Source organism: Odocoileus virginianus, chromosome 4 (assembly GCF_023699985.2).
Source record: "Odocoileus virginianus isolate 20LAN1187 ecotype Illinois chromosome 4, Ovbor_1.2, whole genome shotgun sequence".
Taxonomy (NCBI): domain Eukaryota; kingdom Metazoa; phylum Chordata; class Mammalia; order Artiodactyla; family Cervidae; genus Odocoileus; species Odocoileus virginianus.
Genome location: NC_069677.1, coordinates 82,999,171 through 83,020,930, shown reverse-complemented (window position 1 = coordinate 83,020,930; position 21,760 = coordinate 82,999,171). Strand labels below are relative to the sequence as shown.

At 55.0% G+C, this 21,760-nt stretch overlaps 1 protein-coding gene across 2 annotated transcripts; it reads left to right on the top strand.

The window, feature by feature from the left end:
* The first annotated feature begins 214 nt into the window (after positions 1-214).
* SLC19A1 (solute carrier family 19 member 1) lies at positions 215-19,883 on the top strand. Of its 2 annotated transcripts, none has more exons than XM_070466889.1 (6): positions 215-355; positions 1,679-1,896; positions 5,806-6,574; positions 6,643-6,835; positions 9,512-9,653; positions 10,129-14,352. In XM_070466889.1, the coding sequence occupies exons 2-6, from the start codon at positions 1,708-1,710 to the stop codon at positions 10,231-10,233; spliced, it is 1,398 nt and encodes a 465-aa protein (XP_070322990.1). In that variant the 5' UTR covers positions 215-355; positions 1,679-1,707; the 3' UTR covers positions 10,234-14,352. The 2 variants fall into 2 exon arrangements, with proteins under 2 accessions (XP_070322990.1, XP_020730830.2); XM_020875171.2 differs by lacking the exon at positions 10,129-14,352 and adding an exon at positions 19,094-19,883 and having other exon boundaries at positions 219-355.
* The last annotated feature ends 1,877 nt before the right edge of the window (positions 19,884-21,760 follow it).

The following is a 21,760-nucleotide window of genomic DNA, read 5'->3' as shown; positions in this document are numbered from 1 at the left end:
AAAGGATGTGGACTCTTGCAGATTGGTGCTGCTGGGGAGGGCAGTGGTCCACCACTGTGACTCTTGGGACCCTCAGGGCTGGGCACCGGGGTGTCTGAGCGCTGGGGGTTGTGGTGCTGGCCTCTGATACTGGGGGCGGAGCTGTCATCGGCTCCTGCTGTTTGGGAGTGCAGGGGAGGGGGGGGGGCGTGTCAGGGAGCAGAGTCCTGCCTGCCCCAGACCTACTGACAGGACTCTCAGAAGCACCGCCTCGGGTTTCAGAAGCTGTGGGAGTCCAGGAAGTAGAAATGAAGAAGCAGGTGTGCTCTGGAGTCTGAGAGTTCTGCGCTGGGATTCGGGATTTCGGGGGCACCAGGTAGGGAATCTCTGTCATCTCTGGAGACACCTTTCAGAACAGGGGGCCCCTGAGCCCCTGGGGACAGGGATCATGGGGGCTCCTGAGCTCTTGAGCCTGTGGGGACTGGGAGCATGGTGGCCTATGGGTGCCCGCTCCCGGGGCCCCTGGGGACAGACAGTGTGGGAACCCGCTCCTGGGGGCCCCGTGCTTTGTAATTTTTTGGCTGTTCACCCCATGCTGGGAGCTCAGCTGACAGGGTCTCCGTTTTCCTGGCACTCAGGCAGCAGTGGCCCAGGGGAGTGATCTTGAGGGGAGTCCTGGAGCTGGAGTGGGGGCCTTGTGTGCCCGCCTTAAACAGAGTCTTTCTGCTGGAGCCATTTGGGCTGTGTGCTCTCCAGGAAGCCGCATCTCCCAGGGGCTTCTGGCCTCCCTTCTTGGCTGGTGTTTCACTTAGCTCTTGAGAAGGCTGGGACCAGGTCCTAGGACCCAGTAACCCCTAGGCCGCTGCTGCCTCTCCTTGTAGCCTCATGAATAAGCCCACCAACCCCAGCTTCTCCAGGGGGTTACTGCTGTGACACCTCTGCCCCATTTTCCATGAGTCACGGAAATGAACGAGAGAGGAAGGAGGAAGCTGCTCATCAGACCGTAGCTCCCTTGCTGAGCGTGGCCCAGGCTGGCCCGGGGAGGTGGGGGGGGGGTTCTTGCCCTGCCCTCATCACGGACCCCTGTGCTGTGCCCGGGTGTATGCCTGGCCTCCCGGAGGGGCTGTGTGCCCAGCAGGGCCTCTTCCTACCCCATCCTCTTGGCTGTCTTGGGACCACTCTTCGGCTGTGCCTGGCACATGGACATGCCTGGTGCTGTGACATTGAGACTCCAGACGCAGGAGCAGTTGTCAGATCTTGTGGTGGGAGGTCCGGCAGAGGGGTTGTGTCTGTCTCGGGCCTCTGGGGCAGGGCACAGAGGTCTTGCCTGCCCACCGGCCCACAGCAGGTGGCACTGTGAGCACATGACTGGAGCCTGGGATTCCTGGGGACCTGGATCTTAAATTGCATTTACTTTCAGTTACTTACCATTTATGGGCCCCACATGGTTCCCGCCACCCTACAGAGCTGCAGCCCTGAAGCCCCCAGAGGTGGTGACACCCCAGCCTGGGTAGGCCTGGCATCGGGATTGTCACAGGCTCCAGGTTGGGGGTGCAGGACTGGGGCTGGGGGCCCTCCTCCATGTGATGTGAGTCCTGGTTGAATGACTGGTGTGGTGGGGAGCCCGTCACCACAGAGTTTTTGGGGGAGGCGGCTGCAGTTGTCTGTGGAGCCACCCTGACTCTAGCTCCCCCTTCAGGTGCAACGTCCCGTCCATTTCCTGGCAGCATGGCGCTCTCTGGCCCGGAGGTGGAGAAGCAGGCGTCGGAGGAGCCCCAGCCCGGCGGTGAGCAGCAGTCCTGGTGGTGGCTGGTGTCCTTCCTCTGCTTCTACGGCTTCATGGCCCAGATGCGGCCTGGGGAGAGCTTCATCACACCTTACCTCCTGGGCCCCGACAAGAACTTCACGCAGACACAGGCATGTTGGGCGCGCGTGCCAGTGGGACGGGCCGGAGCACGGGGGCTGCATGGCTGCAGGCTCTGGCAGCCACCAGGTTCCTGTGGGGTGGTGGCAGGTCTGGTGGAGGGGTCATGCCCGCCGTGGGCCTCCGGGGCAGAGCCCACTGCCTGCCCACCCGCTTGTGGAGCCCTTGCTTCCAAGCAGAGGCTGTTTGTGGAGAGGGATTACAGAAGGAATTTGCCTTTTGCTCAGCAACAAGGACAAAGGATCTCGTTGGAACCCTACTAATAAGCTTATACCCCACGGCAGTCTTGCGTAAAAGCAGCAGCAGGCAATGTCCCTGCCGGTTTCCGTCTCCATAAAATAAAGCAAATCAAGAGGACTCAGAGTCCGTCGGTTGATGGAGCACATGGCCAGGGTCTGTTCACCACCCCTCCTCGTCCTCCCTTAGGGCCACCTGCCACCCCAAAGCCTGACCCCAACCCCATCTGTCCCCTGCACGGTGACCTTGGCCTCCATACCCCCTGCTGCTGGTGCTGGACCCCACTTGATTTCTGCAGGGAGCTCCTGCCTCTCCTTGGTCCAGGGCTTGGTCCCTACCCCTCAGTGACCCCAGGATTAAGCCATATGGAATTGCCGTGCACATGAGCCTGCACCCTCAAAGTAGCCCTCTTGGAAACCAGACACACCCATGTGCCCTGGCGTCATGCACAGGCTCAAAGCCCTGTGTGTGTGAGGGCTCCAACCCCACGGCCAGAGGGGTGACTCCCCAGGTGAGTCTGGGGTGGGGGGCCTCGCCTCCTTCCAGCACTGGGTGTGGCACATCCCTCATTCACTGACTGGCCAGTTCCCCGTACACAACTCTGTTCCGCAAGGGCCCATCGTCCATTGCCAAGATGACTTAGGAGTGAGCCCATGGGACGTGCCATTAAAATAACTATAAGGAAAACCTCTGTAGTAAACTCCCACTTGCCTGCCCTCTCAGGTCACAAGTTAGCTCTTAAATAGTAGGTTCCAGAAATTAAGCCTCCCACCAGGCCTTGGATGTGACCCGAGATCGGCAGAGGCCTGTTCGGGGAGAGCCTGGCGGGTCTGTGACCACGGTCACTTCTCCCACATAGATACAGGCTGATACTGCCCAGCTCGCACCCAGGCCTCAAACCACCAAGATCCCCCTCCCCCGCCTTGCTCCAAGGGTCTCTGAGGTCTCCAGCTTGTCCCGTCCCCCAGAGGAAACGCTGCTGCAGTCGCTTCTACCCTCTGCAGTGCGAGGCTGGGCCCTGACTCCATTTCGTCAGCACCCACTAGGCGCTGTTGAGTTTGTGCCCATCTGATAGACGAAGGGCTTGCTGCTGGGCTTAGATTTCCTTGATTTCTGCTGTGGCGTCTCACGTTCCTGGCTGTCTCCAAGCCTGGCCTTGCCAGCTTCCCCCTCTGTGGGCGTCTGCCTTCCTGTGCCTGGTGGGCTTCTGGTACTGGGGGGCCCGGTGTCTCCTGTCCACCAGCTTCCTCCCCTTCTGGGCTGCAGTTTCACTGTGAACTCAGCCCCATTCTTCCCAGTTTATGCTGAGTGTTGCCTGCACACGCATCCCGCCCACCCCCACCTCCCAACCCCCTGCCCTTTGGTTTATGACGCACTTCCTGGTGGGTACGAGGTTTGCTTTGCCCCTTGTGCCCTGTGACTCCTCTGCACCTGAGCTGTCCCGGTTGGGTCCTTCAGCCCCCCACCCCACCTCCATGATGACCCCGGCCCAGGACATTTTACACAGTAGTCCTTGCTGGCCCATGGCTGGCCCTGCCTGTCACTGGTGTGACAGCCCCTGTCCTGCCCTCGCTCCCTGTGCCCCTCTGAGTGCAGCCAGGTGTAGGCTGTTGATGCCACTCATCTTGGAATTCTGGTCACCTATGGCCTGGCCCTGCCCTGCACCCCTTGTCCCATGTTCCTCAGAGCCCATGGCATCCTGTCCTTGTCCTGCCTGCCACGGGGCCCGGGCTAAGTCTCCTGTTGGCTGCCCTGAGGCCACCTGGATCCTGGTGTGGGCATGGCTTCCTCATCCTGCCTGCCAGTCTGGACCGAGGTGCTGAGAACGTGGCCCAGCAACACTGGCTGCACCAGGATGAGGCAGCTCTCATGCCAACTGCCACAGGGACTCCATGGGTGCCATGCTCCCCGTAGTTCCCAAATAATGACATGGGTCTGCCCCCCTGGCCTGCGTGCCTGCCCAGCTGGAGAAAGCGGATCAGCAAGTGAGGGGACAAGAAAGAACGGCTGGCCTCCTGTGGTTCTGACCCCATGGCCCCACAGCTGTGCAAGCCACCTGCCAAGAGAGCTCGACCACTAACTGAGTGGTTGTTTGATGTTCCTGAAATTTTCCATAAACAAGGCTCTGACCCTGTAGCTGGCTCCCATGACTCTGGGACCAGCACTGGTTTTTCAGCGCCCCTGAGAACAGACTTGCACCAAGACTGTCTTGGACTGTCCCGAGGCTCTCATGCTTAGTATTGGGTGGCTTCCAGCAGGCAAGGGAGCCCTGGAGGCAGTGGGAGTGTGGCCAGCTTGGGGTCCCGAGCACAGACTCGGAAGCAGTGCCCAGGCCTAGCCAGTTAGGCTGCAAGTTCTGGGTGGACAGACACGACGGCTGCAGAAAACCATGGGTGAGCCTCCAGGAAGTAGTGGGCTCAGCTGGGCCCCACGTGCTGACCTGGGCTCAGCTCTGGGTCCTTGGTGCATCTGTGAAGTGGACCTTGGTGTTAGTAGGTAGTCAGGCGCAGTCAGGGTTAGCACCCTGAGTCGGGTGGGAACCAAGGGAGGCCAAAGCCTCAGAGTCCGACAAGGCCAGAGGCTCTCCTGTTGCTGCCCCTGGCTGATCTGAGCCATGACTAGGCCCTGGGAGGGTCAGTTGGGGTCAGGTGGAACTCCTGGGAGGGTCATTTGGGGTCAGATGATGCCCCTGGGAGGGTCAGGTGGGGTCATTGGGATTCCTGTAGGAGACTACCTGGCAAACACTACGCTGGGCCTCGGGAGAGGCTCCGAGCATAGTCTGCCTCCCGTGTGCATCCCCCAGGAAGGCGGGGCAAGGCCAAAGACTTGGGTCTCTCAAAAGCTGGGACCTCTTCCTGGGGGGCAGGCCCAGAGTGGCCCTTCCTGGGCAGTGGGAGGACATCTGGCTCGCATCCCAAGGGGGTCTGTGGCTGTGGCCTTGCCCTACGTGCCCAGGAGAGAGTAGTATCCTGCTGGGCTGGCCCTGTCTGAGTGGAGAGCTGAACGGCCAAGGCCATGGACAGCTCCCTTGGTGAAGCTGGGAGTCCTGGCTCCCTTGAAGGCAGCTCCTAGTCCTGCCTGACAGGTGGGGGTGAGGGCCCAGCTTTGCTCTCCTGCGTGGCTGGTGCAAGGGTGGCTGCAGCATCCCCTGTGCCCTGGGACCGAGTGAGACTGGCCACTGAAGGCCTTCCTTGGCTGCTGGCAAGGAAGCTCTGTTTTCTATATCGTTAGATTTAAGGGGAAATCCTATCATGTTGTTACTTCATTAGAGACAAGCCTGGATCAACGTGGCTTAGCATGTAGTTGCTGATTATTTTCAGCATACTTACCGGCACTCTGCAGGTATCAGTACCAAGCTGTTTCCTGAGGAGCACGCCCTTGGGGATGGGATCAGAGTGGAACACGTTTGGGGGTCTGGTTGTGCTTCTGTTTTCTCAGACGCCCTGGACACCCCTAAGGACTGTGCGTGTTTGGAGGACAGTACCCACCACGTAGTCCTGGTGGGGCATTGTGGTAAAGTGGCACAGGAGACGGGGTGACTTGGGGGTGCATGGGGGCCATGTGGGGCTCGCAGGTGCTGGGCCCAGCCCAGCAGACGTGACGGGCGCCCGGAGCAGCAGGGACGGTGCTCTGGGGCTGGAGGTCACGCCTGTGCTGTCCCGCAGGTCACCAACGAGATCACACCGGTGCTGTCCTACTCGTACCTGGCCGTGCTGGTGCCTGTCTTCTTGCTGACCGACTACCTCTGCTACAAGCCGGTGCTGTTGCTGCAGGGCCTGAGCTACGTGTCTGTGTGGCTCCTGCTGCTGTTTGGCTCGACGGTGCTGCACATGCAGTTCATGGAGTTCTTCTTCGGCATCACCATGGCTGCCCGCATCGCCTACTCCTCCTACATCTTCTCGCTGGTGCCCCCTGCCCGCTACCAGCGCATGGCCAGCTACTCACGGGCCTCGGTGCTGCTGGGCGTCTTCACCAGCTCGGTGCTGGGCCAGCTGCTGGTCACCATGGGCAGGGTCCCCTTCTCCACGCTCAACTACATCTCGCTGGCCTTCCTCACCTTCAGCCTGGTGCTGGCGCTCTTCCTGAAGCGCCCCAAGCGCAGCCTCTTCTTCAACCGCGGAGCGCCCGTGCGTGCCGGGGCGGCGCCCTCCGAGCTGGACCAGATGAACCCGGGCCAGGCGCAGGCCGCGGGCGCGAAGCCGGGCTGGCCTCCGGCCGCCTGGCAGGACTCGACGTTCGTGCGCATGCTCAGAGAGCTGGGCCGCGTGGTGCAGCTGCCGCAGCTGCGCCTCTGGTCTGTCTGGTGGGTCTTCAGCTCCGCTGGCTACTACCTGATCGTCTCCTACGTGCCCATCCTGTGGAACGTGGTCAACCCCACCACGGACACCACCAAGGTCTACAACGGCGGGGCGGACGCCGCCTCCACGCTGCTAGGTACGCCCCGCCCCATGGGGCGGCCACCGTGACGACGGGGATGGCCGTGACGCGCCTTGTCTCCCCAGGTGCCCTCACCTCCTTCACTGCGGGCTTCGTGAAGATCCGCTGGGCGCTGTGGGCCGGGCTGGTCATCGCAGTGATGACGCTGCTGCAGGCGGGGCTGGTGTTCCTCATGTACAAGACAGACAACATTTGGTTGTGCTACGCGGCCTTTGTGCTCTTCCGCGGCTCCTACCAGTTCCTGGTGCCCATCGCCACGTGAGTCGGGCGGGGGCTGGCAGGTGGCCTGAGAAACTGGAGGGGGGTGGTGGCTGGAGGGCCATGGATTGTATGTAGCAGAAGGTCTCCTTCCAGAAGGTTCCCTGGGGAGCCGCAGGGTATGTACTGCTCATGTCGGAGAGTGAGCCCCAGGTGCCTTTAGCCAGGAGCCCCCATGCCCACAGCATGCCCTGTCTCAGCTGCCAGGACCCTAAGGCTGGGCGAGGAGTCTGGCCTGTGTGGGCGTCCCCTGTGCTCCCCCCTTGAGCCTCTGGTGTCCACACAGATAGGACCTCTGTAGTCCTTCCTCCCTGCCTCCTGGCCCTGAGGTCCTGTCATGGGTGACTCCAAGGCCATTCCCGTCCTCTCCCGCTTCTGGGCAGGGCGGCTCACAGCAGTAACTGGGTGACCCAGCTGACCTTCTGCCCGAGAGAGACCTTCCCTGATACCCTTACGTTCCTCACACCCCTGGTGACGCTCCTGCACCCACCCGGGGATGTTCCAAGAGCTGCCTGCCAACCCACTGTGCCTTCCAGAACCTTCCCCAGCCATGTCCTGCTGGGTCTGGCTCCTGACCCCTCAGTGCACCCTCTGAACTGGACCTCTCACCATGTGTTCACCCCAGACACACGTGTCCACACCACGTATGTGACACACAACACCTGCTCAACACCTGTACCCGGCAGGTGGCCTGTCACTGTCCCCAGCTGTTTGGCTCCAGCTCCCCTCTGCGCCCCGTCTCCCCTGGGGCACCTCCGTCCCGACTTGGACCATCCACTCCGGTCACACCCATGTGAGAACATGTGCCCCCGCCTTGTGTTGAGCTTGGATGGTGTCCTCAGACTCCTGCCCCTCTGCAGCCCGCCCCCCTGCCCACGGCATGGTGGCCTGGCTCCCCTGCACGTCAGACCCATGCCTGCGCTGGTCTGTGGGAGGGAGCCCGGATCAGACCCAGTCCTTTCATTTCCTGGGCCAGTGCTGCCCAGGCGCCCAGACCGCACCCTGGCCCTGCTGGCACGGTTTATGCTCCGCCGCCCTCCTGCCCCTGTGGCCGTGTGGCCGTGGCCCCAGGCCTGGCCTCCCACACAAGCGGGACGCTGCATCCTCCTGTCCTGACGCGCTCTCAGCCTGTAAGCGCCCCACCTCTCCTGCCACCGTCAGCATTGTGGAAACTGAGGTGTCTTCCCCTCAGTTCTCTCAGGACACCTGGTGTTTCGTGTGTTAATTGTAAAAGCCATGGGTGCTAGTAGCAGAAAAGGTCAAACGTGAGACACAAAGGTGAGGAGACAGCAGAACTCCCCAGGCTCTGTGGCTGACATGTGGTGTCAGGCTGCCGGGGTCATTGCTCCCCTCGCCTCATAAGCCTGCGGCTCTGTGTCCAGAGGGCATTGTTTTTGGTCTTCTGGTGACAAGGCCACCGTCTCCAGTATCTCCCTGAGACGCATAGCTCAGAAGCCTCACCCTCTCACCTACATTTTTCTTCTAAAGTTCTGATAATGGCCTCAGGTGGTTCCGGAAGTGGGCCAGCCAGGTCAGAGTTCATGTGCTTTAGAAAGGGTTTAAGAGATGCTGCAGACAGGGCCAGGCAGGCGTGGGTGGAGGGCGGCTCGTGGGCCAGTGTGTCCTGGCTCTGGTGTCCTGGCCAGTTCACAGCTGACGAAAACCCAAGGGCCAGCAGCCCTTCCCTGCTGTCCTGGCCGGTTCACACCCGTGGGTTCTTTTCCCGCTGGGATTTCCTATTCCCCGGTCGTCTGCAGCCCGTTTATTCTCCCACCTGTGGGTGTGGTGGCAGGGGCCTTTCATGGAGTGTGAAACCTTGTTACCGTTGGCTTTAATCCCACTCGTGGAGCTCTGGCAGCATCATCTCCACCAGTCGTATGGGTGGCGTTTTGTTCAGCCTGTACCCGTGGGACCTGGCTGGGCTCCTGTTTCCAGGAGTTAATCTATTGCTCGAGTTACTGTGTGCCTGCCCACCCTGGCACGTCATGTATTTCTTGTCGTCCCAACCCTCCCACACCCCCAGCAGCAGCTCCCTAGCCTTTGTCATTCTCTGTAAGGCTTCTTTTTTTCACTCATTTTTGTTCACTCATTCTTCAGAACTTGAGAACGTTTCCTGTCTAGTTTCTTTTAAGGCACTTTGGGACTTTTAATTGAAAAGTGTGTTCAAAGTGTTAATTTCTGTGCAGAGCCCTGGAAGCACTGAGCATATTAATTCCTCTTGCTTCTTTATTTGTTTTATGGGTCTTTTTCTAATTTACTGACTCATTTAACAGCAAAGGACTTTAAATCTGGAATTTTCCTCACGCCCGTCTGTGCCTGTGGTTGTGTTAACGCCCTGCTTTCAGGGAGACGGTTTTCTGAGAGCCCTGTGATGACGACAACTTACTTTGTCCCAGGGTTTCCAGGAGACTTTAACTCCCAGGGTTGCCTTCTGCGCCTGGCTCTGCGCTCCCTTTATGGGTCACCAAGGGAGGATGTACAGCTCAGAGCACAGGCCCAGGGCAGTGGGCAGCCCAGGTGCTGCGTAGGTCTCATGGCCTCCCTGCAAGCCCTGCAGCCTCGGTGGACCCGCGGCTGTTCCTGGCTGCCTGAGAGCACTGCCAGCTAGCTGGGTCCTCTGCACCTGTGGGCGTATCTCGCCCCAGTGGTCTGACCTTGGCCTGTTTCCCTGTTAAGTTTTCAGATCGCGGCTTCTCTTTCTCAAGAGCTCCGCGCCCTGGTCTTCGGCATCAACACATTCCTCGCCACCATTCTCAAGACCATCATCACCCTCATCGTCTCCGACAAGCGAGGCCTGGGCCTCCGGGTCCACTCTCAGGTTAGCTCCACTTTCGGGCTCACTTCCTGGAGGAGGGACGCCTCAGGGTGGGTTGGGGGAGAAGTCCTGGCCAGGTGTCCTGGTGCCGTCCCGGCCTGCAGTGCCACCCCTCCCGGGACCCAGACAGTAGACACGCTGCAGGCAGGGACATCTCTGGCCAGACTCTCTGGACTGAGTGGAAACAGGGAGGGAAGGGTCAGAGGGCAGGGAGGCCGAGGGCCACACTCTGGCTGCCTGCTGCCAACCTGGGCAGCTCCCTTGCAGGGCTCAGGTTGGGGCTGTGAATGCTGCCGACATTGGGCAGTGCCGTGGGCATGTCCAGTCAAGTCCAGTGAGATCTCTGGGGTCCCCGAGGCCAGCCTGGGCGCTGGTCACTTCTGCAGGAGCTCTCGGGATCCTGGGTACCCCCTACACTGGCTGAGGTCCCGGGAAGGCTGGAGACATGGTCCTGAGCATCCCCTGTGCCCTTCTACAGGCTTTCCTGCAATGGGTCCTGCTCATGGGACAGCTCTCTGTGGGGGCAGACGAGAGCAGAGCTCCAGGGTTGACTGACCTTGGTGCCTGTCAGCCCCCTTCCTGACCCCTCCCTCCATCCAGTCCTCTGTCTCCCGAGAAGAACATGAGACCTGGGACACACTCAGGCTGGACTCCCGGTGCCTCGGCCAGGGCAGGACCTCTGAGTGAGCTGGAACTAGCCAGAGGATGGGCCTGTGGGAGGGTTGTCACTGGGCTTCTCGCTGCAGCCTCCACCTGCTGGGAGCTGGGCCTCCCTGGGGTGTGACGGCTCCATGGAGAAATCTAGCCCTCTGTCCAAGGGTGCCGAGTCAGCCTTGCACTGGTGACTGCCTTGCCAGAGCTGACCAGGAAGAAGGTTCCGGGCATAAGATACCCTCTTGTTCAGAAACTGGATTTTTGGCTGGGGTTCGGGAAGGACATCAGAGCCTGTGGCCCTTTTTGTCCACCCAAGCAGGCAGGTCTCAGCCCTGCTTCCCCAGGAGGGACCCCCAGGCTGAACACTGGGGACTGTGGCTGAGTAGGGTGGCTGAGCTGGACTCAGGTCCACAGGGCGTCTGTGACTGCGCCTACAGCTGGGCGGGAGGGGCAGTCCAGAGGCACCAGACCTCCGTCCAGAGGTGGTGGATTGGGCCCTCTTTCACTGGGACTCTCTGGTGAGGCCTCCCCTCTGGAGCGGCAGCCTCCGCAGGGAGCACCATTGCCTCCCGGCTTGTTTGTGGGCCTTGCTGGCAGCCATCTACCTGGCCTGCAAGGGGCCTCCACACCCAGGGATATTCCCATTCCCTGGAGCCCCAGTCATCCTGGCTCTGGGCAGTGGGGCTTCTCAGGGGCTCCAGGCTGGGGACGGGGCTGGACTTTCCTCCCCTGTCTCAGCCCAGCCCTGCCACGTGGTACTTTATGGCCTTGCCAGGTCAAGCTGACATTATATTGATTTTTGTCTGGCTCCTTTAGTTTCCTGGTTAAAAGGGAGCTCTACAGGCTTGCTTGTCATTAGAAATTACGGATCCTGGTGGTGTCCAGCAGGAGAGTCATCCCTGCTCCTCTCGCTCACTGTTTCCACGTGCAGTGCGCTGGGGGCCCATCCCTCTATCTTGGGTGGTGAGAGTGGGGTTGGGGAACGGAGCTGGTGGGGAACCAGCCCAGAGCATGTGGGGAGCTGGCCTGGGGGGGCTGGCTTTTAAGTTAAACAGTATTTCTGGGTCACCACACACTACTCACACGCAGGGTAACAGGTAATGCAGAGACTCACATACCTAGCCTCCCCACTGGCCACGTCCTGCAGTTCTGGGGTGCAGGCACTAGGGGGGTGTGGACCCCGCAGTCGAGATGGGAGCATGCCTGCCCACCCCCTGCGGCCACGCTGGGCCCCAACCCCAGCAGCCCCGGTTTGCGCCCATTTCTGTGGTGTTGTCATCTCGAGAGTGCCCTTACGTGGAACCCTGCGAGTCAGGATTGACTTTTAACCACTCGTCCCAGCTCCTAGAGACACATAGCTACTCCCGTCGGGTCCTGTGCTGTGTGGGTTCCCTGGTGACTGGACCCAGGCTCTTACCTGCTTACCGCCAGGAGCTCCAGCTTGGTCCTGCTCTAAACATTGGTGTATAGCTTTCTGTGTGAACCTGGAGTTCCGTTTCTCTGGATAAATGCCCTGAAGTGCCGTCACTGAGTCCTGGGGTGGCTGCCAGACTGTTCTGCTCCGTTTTTTTCTTCTCACCGGCCATGCCTGAGGAAGCCAGTTTCTCCACATTCTCACCAAACTTTGATGGGGTCACAGTTTGTTTAGCCGTTCTGAATGGTGTAGAGAGCTGATCCCTGTGGTTTTAATTTGCATTTTTCTTCCGTGATGGCTATGATGGCCTTCCCTGATGGCTGAGACAGTAAAGAATCTGCCTGCAATGCAGGAGACCTGGGTTCGATCCCTGGGTCAGGAAGATCCTCTGGAGAAGGGAATGGCTACCTACTCCAGTATTCTTGCCTGGAAAATTCCTTGGACTGAGGAGCCTGGCAGCTACAGACCATGGGGTCGCCAAGACTCCAACAGAACTGAGCACGCACACACTCACTCCCTGATGGTGGTGACGCTTCTCTTCTCATGTGCAGCTGCATCTGTGCATCCTCCTGGGTGAAGGGTTTCTTCCATTTCCTGCCCATTTCCTCGTTGGGGCCGTTGGCTTTTTATTGACTCTGAGCATGTCTGCTTATTCTAGATACCAGCCCTTTGTTGGACATGTGCTTTGCAGGCGTCTCCCAGTCCATGGCAGACCATCTCGCCTTCTTAATAGGGCTGTTTGCAGAGTAGAACTTTTTAATTTTGTTGAGGTCTGATTCATTCCTTTGTCCTTTTGTGGATCTTAGTTTTGATATTACATATAATAATTCTGGGCTTCCCAGGTGGCACTAGTGGTAAAGAACCCACCTGCCAATGCAGGAGACACAAGAGATGCGGGTTTGAATCCTGGGTCGGGAAGATCCCCTGGAGAAGCAAATGGCAATCCACTCCAGTATTCTTGCCTGCAGAACCCCATGGACTGAGGAACCGGGTGGGCTACATATAGTCCATAGGGTCGCAGAGTCAGACAGGACGGAAGTGACTTAGCACATCACACATAATAACTGTCTGGTCCTGGGTCCCAAAGATTTTCCCCAGCTTCTTATTAAAGTTTTATAGTTTGACACCTAAGTCTGTGACCTGTTTGGAGTTAACGTTTGTGTAAGGTGTGACATTATGTTGTTCCTTTGTCTGTGGATGTCTAGTCGCTCCAGCACCATTTGTTGAAAGACTGAATTGCTTTTTCACCACTTGTCTGAGCCTGCTTCTGGGTTCTCTGTCTGTTCTGTCGGACTGTGTGTCCACCCTTCCTCCACCACCACACTGTCCTGCTTGTGTGGCTATGTGGTAAGTTTTAAAATTGGGTACACTGATTCCTCCAACTTTGAACTTTTTTTCAGAATTGTTTTAGCTGTTAGGGTTTCTTTGCCTTTCCCTCTACATTTTAGAGTAATCTTGTCTATATTTACAGAAACTTCTGTTGTGATTTTGCTAGGAATTGCATTAAGCCTATTTATCAGTATTGGGAGAATTGACATCTTTTACTCTGCTGAGTCTTCAGCCTGTGAGCATGGTATGTCTCTCCGTTTACTTGGAACTTCTTTGGTTTCTTTTTCAGCATTTTGTAGTATTTGACACGCATGCAAGTACTCAAGTGCTGTGCATGTTTTCTTAGATTTATTCCTGGGTATTTCAGGGTTTTATGAGCAATTGTTATGTGATCATTTTAGTTTCAGTGTCTGCACTAATCTGCAAGGACTGCCATAACAAAATATCACAGACTGGGCAGTTTGTGCAACAGCCATCTATTCTCTAACAATCTGGAGGCTGGAAGTGTGAGATATCAAGGTGTTTGCAGGTTTGGTTCCCCCCGAGGCCCTTCTCCTCAGTCTGTCTTCTGTGTGCACGCCTGGTATCTCTGTCTCTTGTGAGGACAGCAGTCATACTGGATCAGAGTTCTACCCTCATGACCTCATCTAACCTTAATGATTCCTGAAAGGTCTTATCTCCACATCACAGTCATACTGGGGGTTTGGGCTTCAACAATGAATTTTGAAGGGAGATAGTTCAATCTATAACAGTGTCCCGGTGTTCGTTGCTAGTACAAGAAAGGAAAGAAAGTGAAGTCGCTCAGTTGTGTCCAACTCTTTGTGGCCCCATGGAATGTTGCCTAACAGGCTTCTTCATCTTTCCATGGGTTTTTCCAGGCAAGAGTACTGGAGTGGGTTGCCATTTCCTTCTCCAGGGGATCTTATTGTAGGCAGCCGCTTTTACCATCTGAGCCACCAGGGAAGTCAGGCAGACCTCATTTTATTGTACTTCACTTTACCATGCTTCGGAGATACTGACTTTTTACAAGTTGAAGATCTGTGGCAACCCTGCATTGTCAGATGGCGGTTGGCATTTTTTAGCAATAAAATATTTTTATTAAGGTATGTACATTGTGTTTTTAGACATAATGCTATTACACACTTAATAGACTATAGTATAGTATAAACATAATTTTTATATGTACTGGGAAACCAAAAAATTTGTGTGAGTTGCTTTATTGCAATATTTATTGGGGTGGTCTGGAGCTGAGCAATATCTCTGAGGTCTGCCTGTGTAAGAAATACATTGAATTGTGTGTGTTAATCTTGTCTAATCTTGTTGAGGTCACTTATTTGTTCTGGGAGGTCTTTTCTTAAATGGTTTTTATTTACTTTCTTATTGCACTGGCTAGAACTTTTGTTTTAACTGTTTCCTTTGTTTTACTTGCTTTGGATTTATTTTGCTAATCTTTTTCTAGGTTCTTGAGATGGAAGCTTTGATTAATGATTTGAGACTTTTCCTTTTCTAATATTTGCATTTATTGCTATACATTCCCCTCAGCCTGCTTTAGCTACATCCTACAGATTTTGATATGTTGTATCTTCATTTTCTTTCATTTCTATGTATTTTTGTCTCTTTTCATACTTTCTCTTTGACCTATGATTATTTCAAAATGTTTTGTTTAGTTTCCAAGTGTTTTGGTTGTTTTCCTATCTTTGTTATTGATTTATATTTTTGATTCTATTCTGTTGTGATCAGAGAACACAATCTGCATTATGTCGAGGTTTGTTTTATGGCCCAGGATATGGTCTATCTTGTTATATGCTGCATGGACACTTGAAAAGAATGTGAATTCTGCTGTTTGGGGGTGGAGTATTCTATAAATACCGATTACATTCTATTGTTAATGGTGGTATTGGTTTTTTCTGTATCCTTATGGATTTTCTGTCTGGCCTATTGTTGAGAAAGGAATGTTGAAGTTTTCATTTATAACTGTGAATTTGCCTATTTTTTCTTTCAATTCTATCATGTTTTTACTTCACATTTTTTCAACTACTTGTTGCATACACATGCACAGTGTCTCTTGGTGGATTGAGTCTTTTAACATTATGTAATGTCCTTCTCTGCCTATGGTCATTTTATTTTCTCCGAAGTCTACTTTACATGACATTCATATAGCTGTTCTGCTTTCCTTTGGCTTTTTTCCTCCAGTTTTTATTTATTTATTGGCTGTGCCGGGTCTTCATTGCTGTGCAAGCTTTCTCTAGTTGCGGTGTGTGGATTTCTCATTGCAATGGCTTCTCTTGGTGCTGAGCACAGGCTCTAGGGCATGTGGGCTTCAGTAGTTACATCACGTGGGCTCAGTAGTTGCAATTCCTGGGCTCTAGAGCACGGGCTCATCCATGATGGCACATGGGCTTAGTTGCTCCGTGGCATATGGGATCATCCCAGATCAGGGATTGAACTATGTCTCCCGCATTGGCAGGTGGATTTTTTTACCACTGAGCCACCAGGGAAGCCTCTGTCCTTTTATTTTTAACCTGACTATATTGTTATACTTGAGTTTCTTGTAGATAGCGTATGGTTGTCATGTATTTTAACTCACTCTGCCAATCTCTTTGATTAGTTTATTTAGACCATTTATATTTAGTGTAATTGTGCTGTCTTAGAACTTAAATCTGTCATTTCCTTTTTGTTTTCCTTTTATTCTCTGCCTTTTGTTTCTGTTTTTTTTTTCCCCTTCCTTTTCATATGTCATTTACAGATTCTTCAGAACTTCATTTTGGGTTATCTGTTGTGTAATTTGAGTGTATCTCTTGTGATAACTTTTTTGATAGTTGCTTTGTGTAATAAATGGCCAGTTGTAGTAAGTATTGATATCTCACCTCCTTTAAGTCACTTTTCCCTCCACTGTTTATAGTACAAGTGCCTTATTTATTTCCCCTATATATCGTTAGAGCTGCCTAAGAAGGGGTTATAGGTTTTACTTCAGCTATTAAACATTTAGGAAACTGGAGAAAAGAAAAGTCTATTTACCCATAATTTTGATCACTGTTGTTTCTCATTCTTGATGTCACAGGTTTCTTATCATTTACTTTCTGTTTAGAGAACCTTCTTCAGGCATTCTTTTTGGGCAGATCTGCTGGTGACAAATTGTTCTCTTAGTTTTTCTTGACCTGAGAGTATCTTGATTTATTTTTCATTTCTGAAAGATGTTTTCAGTGGAATAGGTTTCTGGGTTAAAAAGTTTTTTTGTTCAGCATGTGAAAAATTTGTCATTTCCTCGTGATCTTCCTGGTTTCTGATGAAAAATCCACTGTTATTCTCATTATTTTTCCCCTACAGTGTCATTTTTTTTCTGGCTGCTTTCAAGATTTTTCCTTTGTCTTTAGCTTTCAGAAATTTGACTATGATCTGTGTTGGTCTGATTTGGGGTGGGTGTCTTGTTTGGGGTTCCCTCACACTCTTAAGGGGCTTCCAAGGTGGCTCAGTGGTAAAGAATCTGCCTGCCAATACAGGAGATAGGAGATGCAAGTGCAGTCCCTGTGTTGGGAAGATGCCCTGTAGGGGGAAATGGCAACTCACTCCAGTATTCTTGCCTGGAAAAGTCCATGGACAGAGGAGCCTTGTGGGCTGCAATCTGTGGAGTTGCAAAGAGTTGGACATGACTGAGCAATTGAACGTGATACGCATGCACCTTCTTAAATCTGCAGGTTTATGTCCCTTGCCAGATTTGAGACATTTTCACAGCCATTGTTTCCTCAAGTACCTTTTCAGTTCCATCCTTTTTCTTTCTTTTTGTTTTATTTCTATAACAAGTGTGTTGTCCCCTAGAGAATGAGGCTCTGCTCTTTTCCCTATCTGTTTTATTGTTTCGATTTGCCCATTTCTATTGTTCCATCTTCCAGTGCACCAATTCTTTTCTCTGTTCCTGCCATTCTGTTGTCAAGACCACTTGTTAAGTTTTTATATTGGTTACTGTATTTTTCTTCTTTTACTGTAACTTTACTGTAACTTTTCTTCTTTATCTCTTCCATTTCTTTTCTGCAAAGCTTTATCATCTCTGTCACCTTGATATCAGTGTTTGTTGATTGTATTTCATTCATTTAGAGAACTCTTTCTAAGTTTGCCCAGTGATTTTTTTACATGAAACCTGTACATTTTGGCCATTATGTTATGAGATTCTAGATCTTATTTTTTTAAAAAAATACTTATTTATTTGGCTGCTTTGGGTCTTAGTTGCAGTACTTGGACTTAGGTACTCTGAGGCATGTGAGATCTTAGTGCCTTGACCTGGGATTGAACCTGCGTCCCCTGCATTGCATGGTGGATTCTTAACCACTGGATCACCAGGGAAGTCTCTCTGAATCTTATTTAATCCTCTGCTTTAGCTGGCTTTTCCTGACACCACTCTCGCAGAGGACTAGGAACTTGTACCTCTTTACAGCCAGGTGGGGTGGGTGTCCAGACTCCCCCCTCAGCCTTCCTCACACTGAGGGGTGTGTGGGGGCAAGGATAGGAGTGCAAGCTCCCCAAGGTGGCCACGAGTGGTTGAGAGGGGCCTGGGTGCCTCATTACCGCTCCCCCTGTGGTCTCTAGTGATCTTGGTGGGGGCAGAGCATTCTTGACACTGCTGGGTGGGTTGAAAGTCCTGCCTCTTCAACGAGTGGGGGCCACCGCCTGGTAAGAGTGACAGTCCAGGCTTTCCATGTGGTCTCTGTGGGGGTGAACGTTCCAGCTCCCCAATGGGCCCTGACCAACGCCTCCTGACCAGACTGGGGGCATCATAGCCTGGGTCATGAGGGTGGGGTCTGGCTGGAGTAGAGTGGTTCCCATTCTTCAGTGTCCCATCCTGCTGGGCTGGTGGTCCCTCTCCTGATCCTTCGTTCGGAGCAGCTTTTATTAGTGTTGGTTTTTTTCCCATGTGTTTGGGGATTTCTGGTTTGCTGGCTTCTTTGGTTCCTTTAAGAATACAGGCAGCAGAAAGAAGAAAAAACCAGGGAACACATTGCCGTGTTGCCCCTCAGACTGCAAGGTCAAGGCTGGTCTGCCTTTCCAGCTTTCAGTCACCTTTGAGTGCTCTCTGTGCAGTGTCCGGGGCTTCGCTCACACTCGGAGAAAAAGAGGCAAGACATGCTGGCCCCAGGGTCCTGGACGCGAAGTCTCTGATGGTTCACTTCCTGGTTTTGCTTCTGAAAACAAGCTTTCCTAGGAGGGCTGAGCGTGCTGGTGCCTAAAGGGGTCTCAGGGAGCCCCCTTGGGGGAGTAGAGCTCCGGTGCCTTGGCCTGCAGATGAGGGAGACACCCTGAACCCCTGTGCCCAGTGATCTGAGATTCAGGTGGGAGGGTCCTCTGTGCTGGGCCCAGGTCCCTGTGCATTCTTGCTGGGCCGCTTCATGGGTCGCCGGGTTCGGGGCTGCCCAGGCCCCAGGGCCATGGGGGCTGCGCTGGGCGACTGGATGGTCTGTACCCCTCCACCAGGCTCCACCCACACAGGTGTGAAGACTTGGCCCCAGAGCCAAGCACACATTTGCTGTCACACCAAGTGATCACAGTGCCTCAGGCAGGATCCCAGAGGCTCAGAAGCTGTGCTCAGAGGCTGTGCTCTGCTTGGCTGGCCGGTGGAGGCCTGCGCGCCCCGCCCCCCTCCCCAGGCGTTCCCGTGACCTGACCTGTGCCTCTCTGTTCCCCTGTCTGTGAGCCCTGGGTGCCCCTCCGCCTCCCCCAGGTGCTCCCCTTACCTCACCCGTGCCTCTCTGTTCCCATGTCCCTGTTTCCTGGGTGCCCCTCCCCCTCCCCCCTCAGATGCTTCTGTGACCTCATCGGCACCTGTCTGTTGCCCTGTCTGTGAGCCCTGGGTGCCACTCCCCCTCCCCCAGGTGCTCCCCTGACCTCACCTGCGCCTCTCAGTTCCCATGTCCCTGTTTCCCTGGGTGCCCCTCACCTCCCCCAGGTGCTCCCCTGACCTCACCTGCGCCTCTCAGTTCCCATGTCCCTGTTTCCCTGGGTGCCCCTCACCTCCCCCAGGTGCTCCCCTGACCTCACCTGCGCCTCTCCATTCCAGTTCCTCACCTACTTCGTCTACTTCCTGCTGCTCTTCACCGCCTACTTCCTTGCCGCCGTGCTGGTGGGCCTGCGCCACTTCAAACAGAGCCGCCACCAGCCCCTGCCGCCGGCCCAGGAGCTGGTGAGTCCCGTGCGAGAGAAGGCCATGCAGGACAGAGCCCCGCTCCCAGCCCCGGCGGGTGGTGTGCCTGCCATGTGAGGCCAAGGCATGACCTCAGCTGACCTGCCGTCCCGCCCGGGGGGCAGTCAGATTCCTGACACTGCAGGCAGCAAGCCAGGCCTCGACCTCAAAGCTCCCTGTCTTCTCTGTGTCAGCAGCCAGGTCTCCGGCATCATGTCCACATCATCACCTTGTGGCAACTGTGACTGAGGCCCTGGTGGTCTGTCCTTGGGACCCAGGGTCCGAGGGCCACTGGCCTCCACGAGGGGTCCTTGACTTGCATTATGGCACGCAGAGCACGGCCCCCCTCGGCCCTGCTTCATGCCCTGGCTGTGACCCCCAGCCTGCAGGGCACCCTGGCCACTGGGGGCTGGTCCAGTGGTGGGGCCCAGGTACCCACCAGGCCTCCCTGCTTTCTCCTCCTTGGGGGGCAAGTCCCACTTGTTCCAGGGAACCAGCAAAGTGGTCCCAGATGCCAGTCTAGGGGACCCAGCCCCCACGGGATATGCTGGGCTGTGGGGGCCATGTTCCTGGTCCCACGGCTAAACTGTGATATTTGCAGTTGTCCGGGTGATTGTATTTTCAGTGATGCTCTATCCCTTTTTTAAAAAATGGACATAAGTGCAAATCCTTATCTGGCTTGTTTCTGGGGGAGAAACAGGGCACTGGGGGAGGGGTGGTTCTGTCCAGTGGAAGTACCTCAGTTCCAGACTTCACCCCAGATCCTCTCCCTCCTTTGCTCAGAGCTGGGTTGATGCTGTCCCCCTCCTGGGGGACAACTGGGAGGGGACTTGCCTGTGCCACCCTGGGCGCTGCCGGTGCCTGAGAGGCAGTCGTACATCCTCTGAGATGTGATGCCCAGACACATGATGTGGACATGCAACCCACATGAGGGGGCACCTGATTCCATGTGTCCACTAGGCCAGCGGAGGGGCCCAGCCCTGTCCCCAGCCACAGGCAAGGACCCGACCCTGACCTGAGCTGATCCTGGCTCCTCCTGTGGCCTCTGGCCTTCATCCAAGGTCCACAGAAAAGGCTGCTGCTCCAACTTCAGAGCAGGATGCCTGCTGGGGGCAGGGCTTCCAGCTGGCTGCCCCTGGGGTCTCCGAGGTTGGCTTAGGCGAGCGAGGCATCTCAGGGCACCCTGAGGGTTGAGGAAGAGGCTGGACCTGCGGTAAGTCACAGCCACCAGGTCAGTCAGGATGGGTGGTCCCCTGGTTGGGTTGTGGGAGACGCCACAGCTGCCCCCTAGACCCTGCCAGGAAGAGGCAGCAGCCAGCACCGGTTCCTCCATCCTCAGGGATCCAGCGGGGCTCGAGGGAAGAGGGCTCGCCTCTGCTACTGACCCAGGAGGCAGGGCTCTGCTCCGGGCCCCCATGACCTGCCCCCGGACCCCAGGAGCGCCCTCCTGGTGTGGCTGGCCCAGTGGCCCGGTCCTCCTGCTCCCCCTGCAGCCTCCCACAGTCGCTGGCCCCCTGCTCGGCCTCTGCCACCTCCTCTGCTGAGCTCCTGTTCAGTGCAGTGTGCATGCCCCTCAGGGATCAGACACCTGCAGCAGCTGCGGGAGGCTGGGTCAGGAGCCCGGGGCACAGACTACCTGCATGCTCTGAGGGGCTCGTGAGGCTGCTGGCTGCCCCCAGGGAGACCTGAGAGAAGATGGGTGTGTGGCACCTATGGCCTTCACCAACCGTTACATCCATGTATCTATATCTCATATCTGTGTACACCTATGTGTATTTGCTCACATCTGTGTGCCTCTTATGTCCATGTACACCTATGCACACCTGTACATATCTGCATGTATATATATATCCATGCACACCGGTGCACACCCCTGGCAGATCTCTATATGCATGCACATCTGAGGATTCAACTGTGGATTGAAAAAATATGTATATTTTTAGATGCAGAAAGTTTCAGAAAGCAAAATGGAATTTGCCATTTTCCAGCCTCTATTATCATGGTGTTTACATTGTATTTACAACTGTTTCTATAGCATTTTTCTGGGCTTCCATGGTGACTCAACTGGTAAAGAACCCATCTGCAATTCGAGAGACCTGGGTTTGACCCCTGGGTTGGGAGGATCCCCTGGAGAAGGGAATGGCAACCCACTCCAGTATTCTGGCCTAGAGAATTCCATGGACTGTATAGTCATGGCGTTGCAGTATTAGGTATTAGAAGTAATCTGAGATAATTTAGAATATGCAGAGGGATGTGCATGGGTTACATGGAAAAATCACACCATTTTACATAAGAATTCCTGAGCAGGTTTTGGTATCTGTAGGGTTGTTGGGATGACCATACATCTGCAAACCCTTGTGTATCCATGTGCATCCGTGTATGCCTGCACACCTGTATATACGTGTGCATACCTGTATGCACCTGTGTACTCCTGCTGTGTGCTTCTGGACACCTATGTATATGTGTGCACACCTGTATATACCTGTGCATACCTATGCATATCCGTGCATGTTTGCACACCTGCGTATACCCCTTTGGCAGGAT

Bases quoted from the DNA above. Each gene is read 5' to 3' on its own strand.
- SLC19A1 (XM_020875171.2), top strand. From the start codon at position 1,708: ATGGCGCTCTCTGGCCCGGAGGTGGAGAAGCAGGCGTCGGAGGAGCCC. The intron at 1,897-5,805 runs GCATGTTGGGCG...GCTGTCCCGCAG, and splicing joins AGAACTTCACGCAGACACAG to GTCACCAACGAGATCACACC. The intron at 6,836-9,511 runs GTGAGTCGGGCG...TTCCCTGTTAAG, and splicing joins TTCCTGGTGCCCATCGCCAC to TTTTCAGATCGCGGCTTCTC.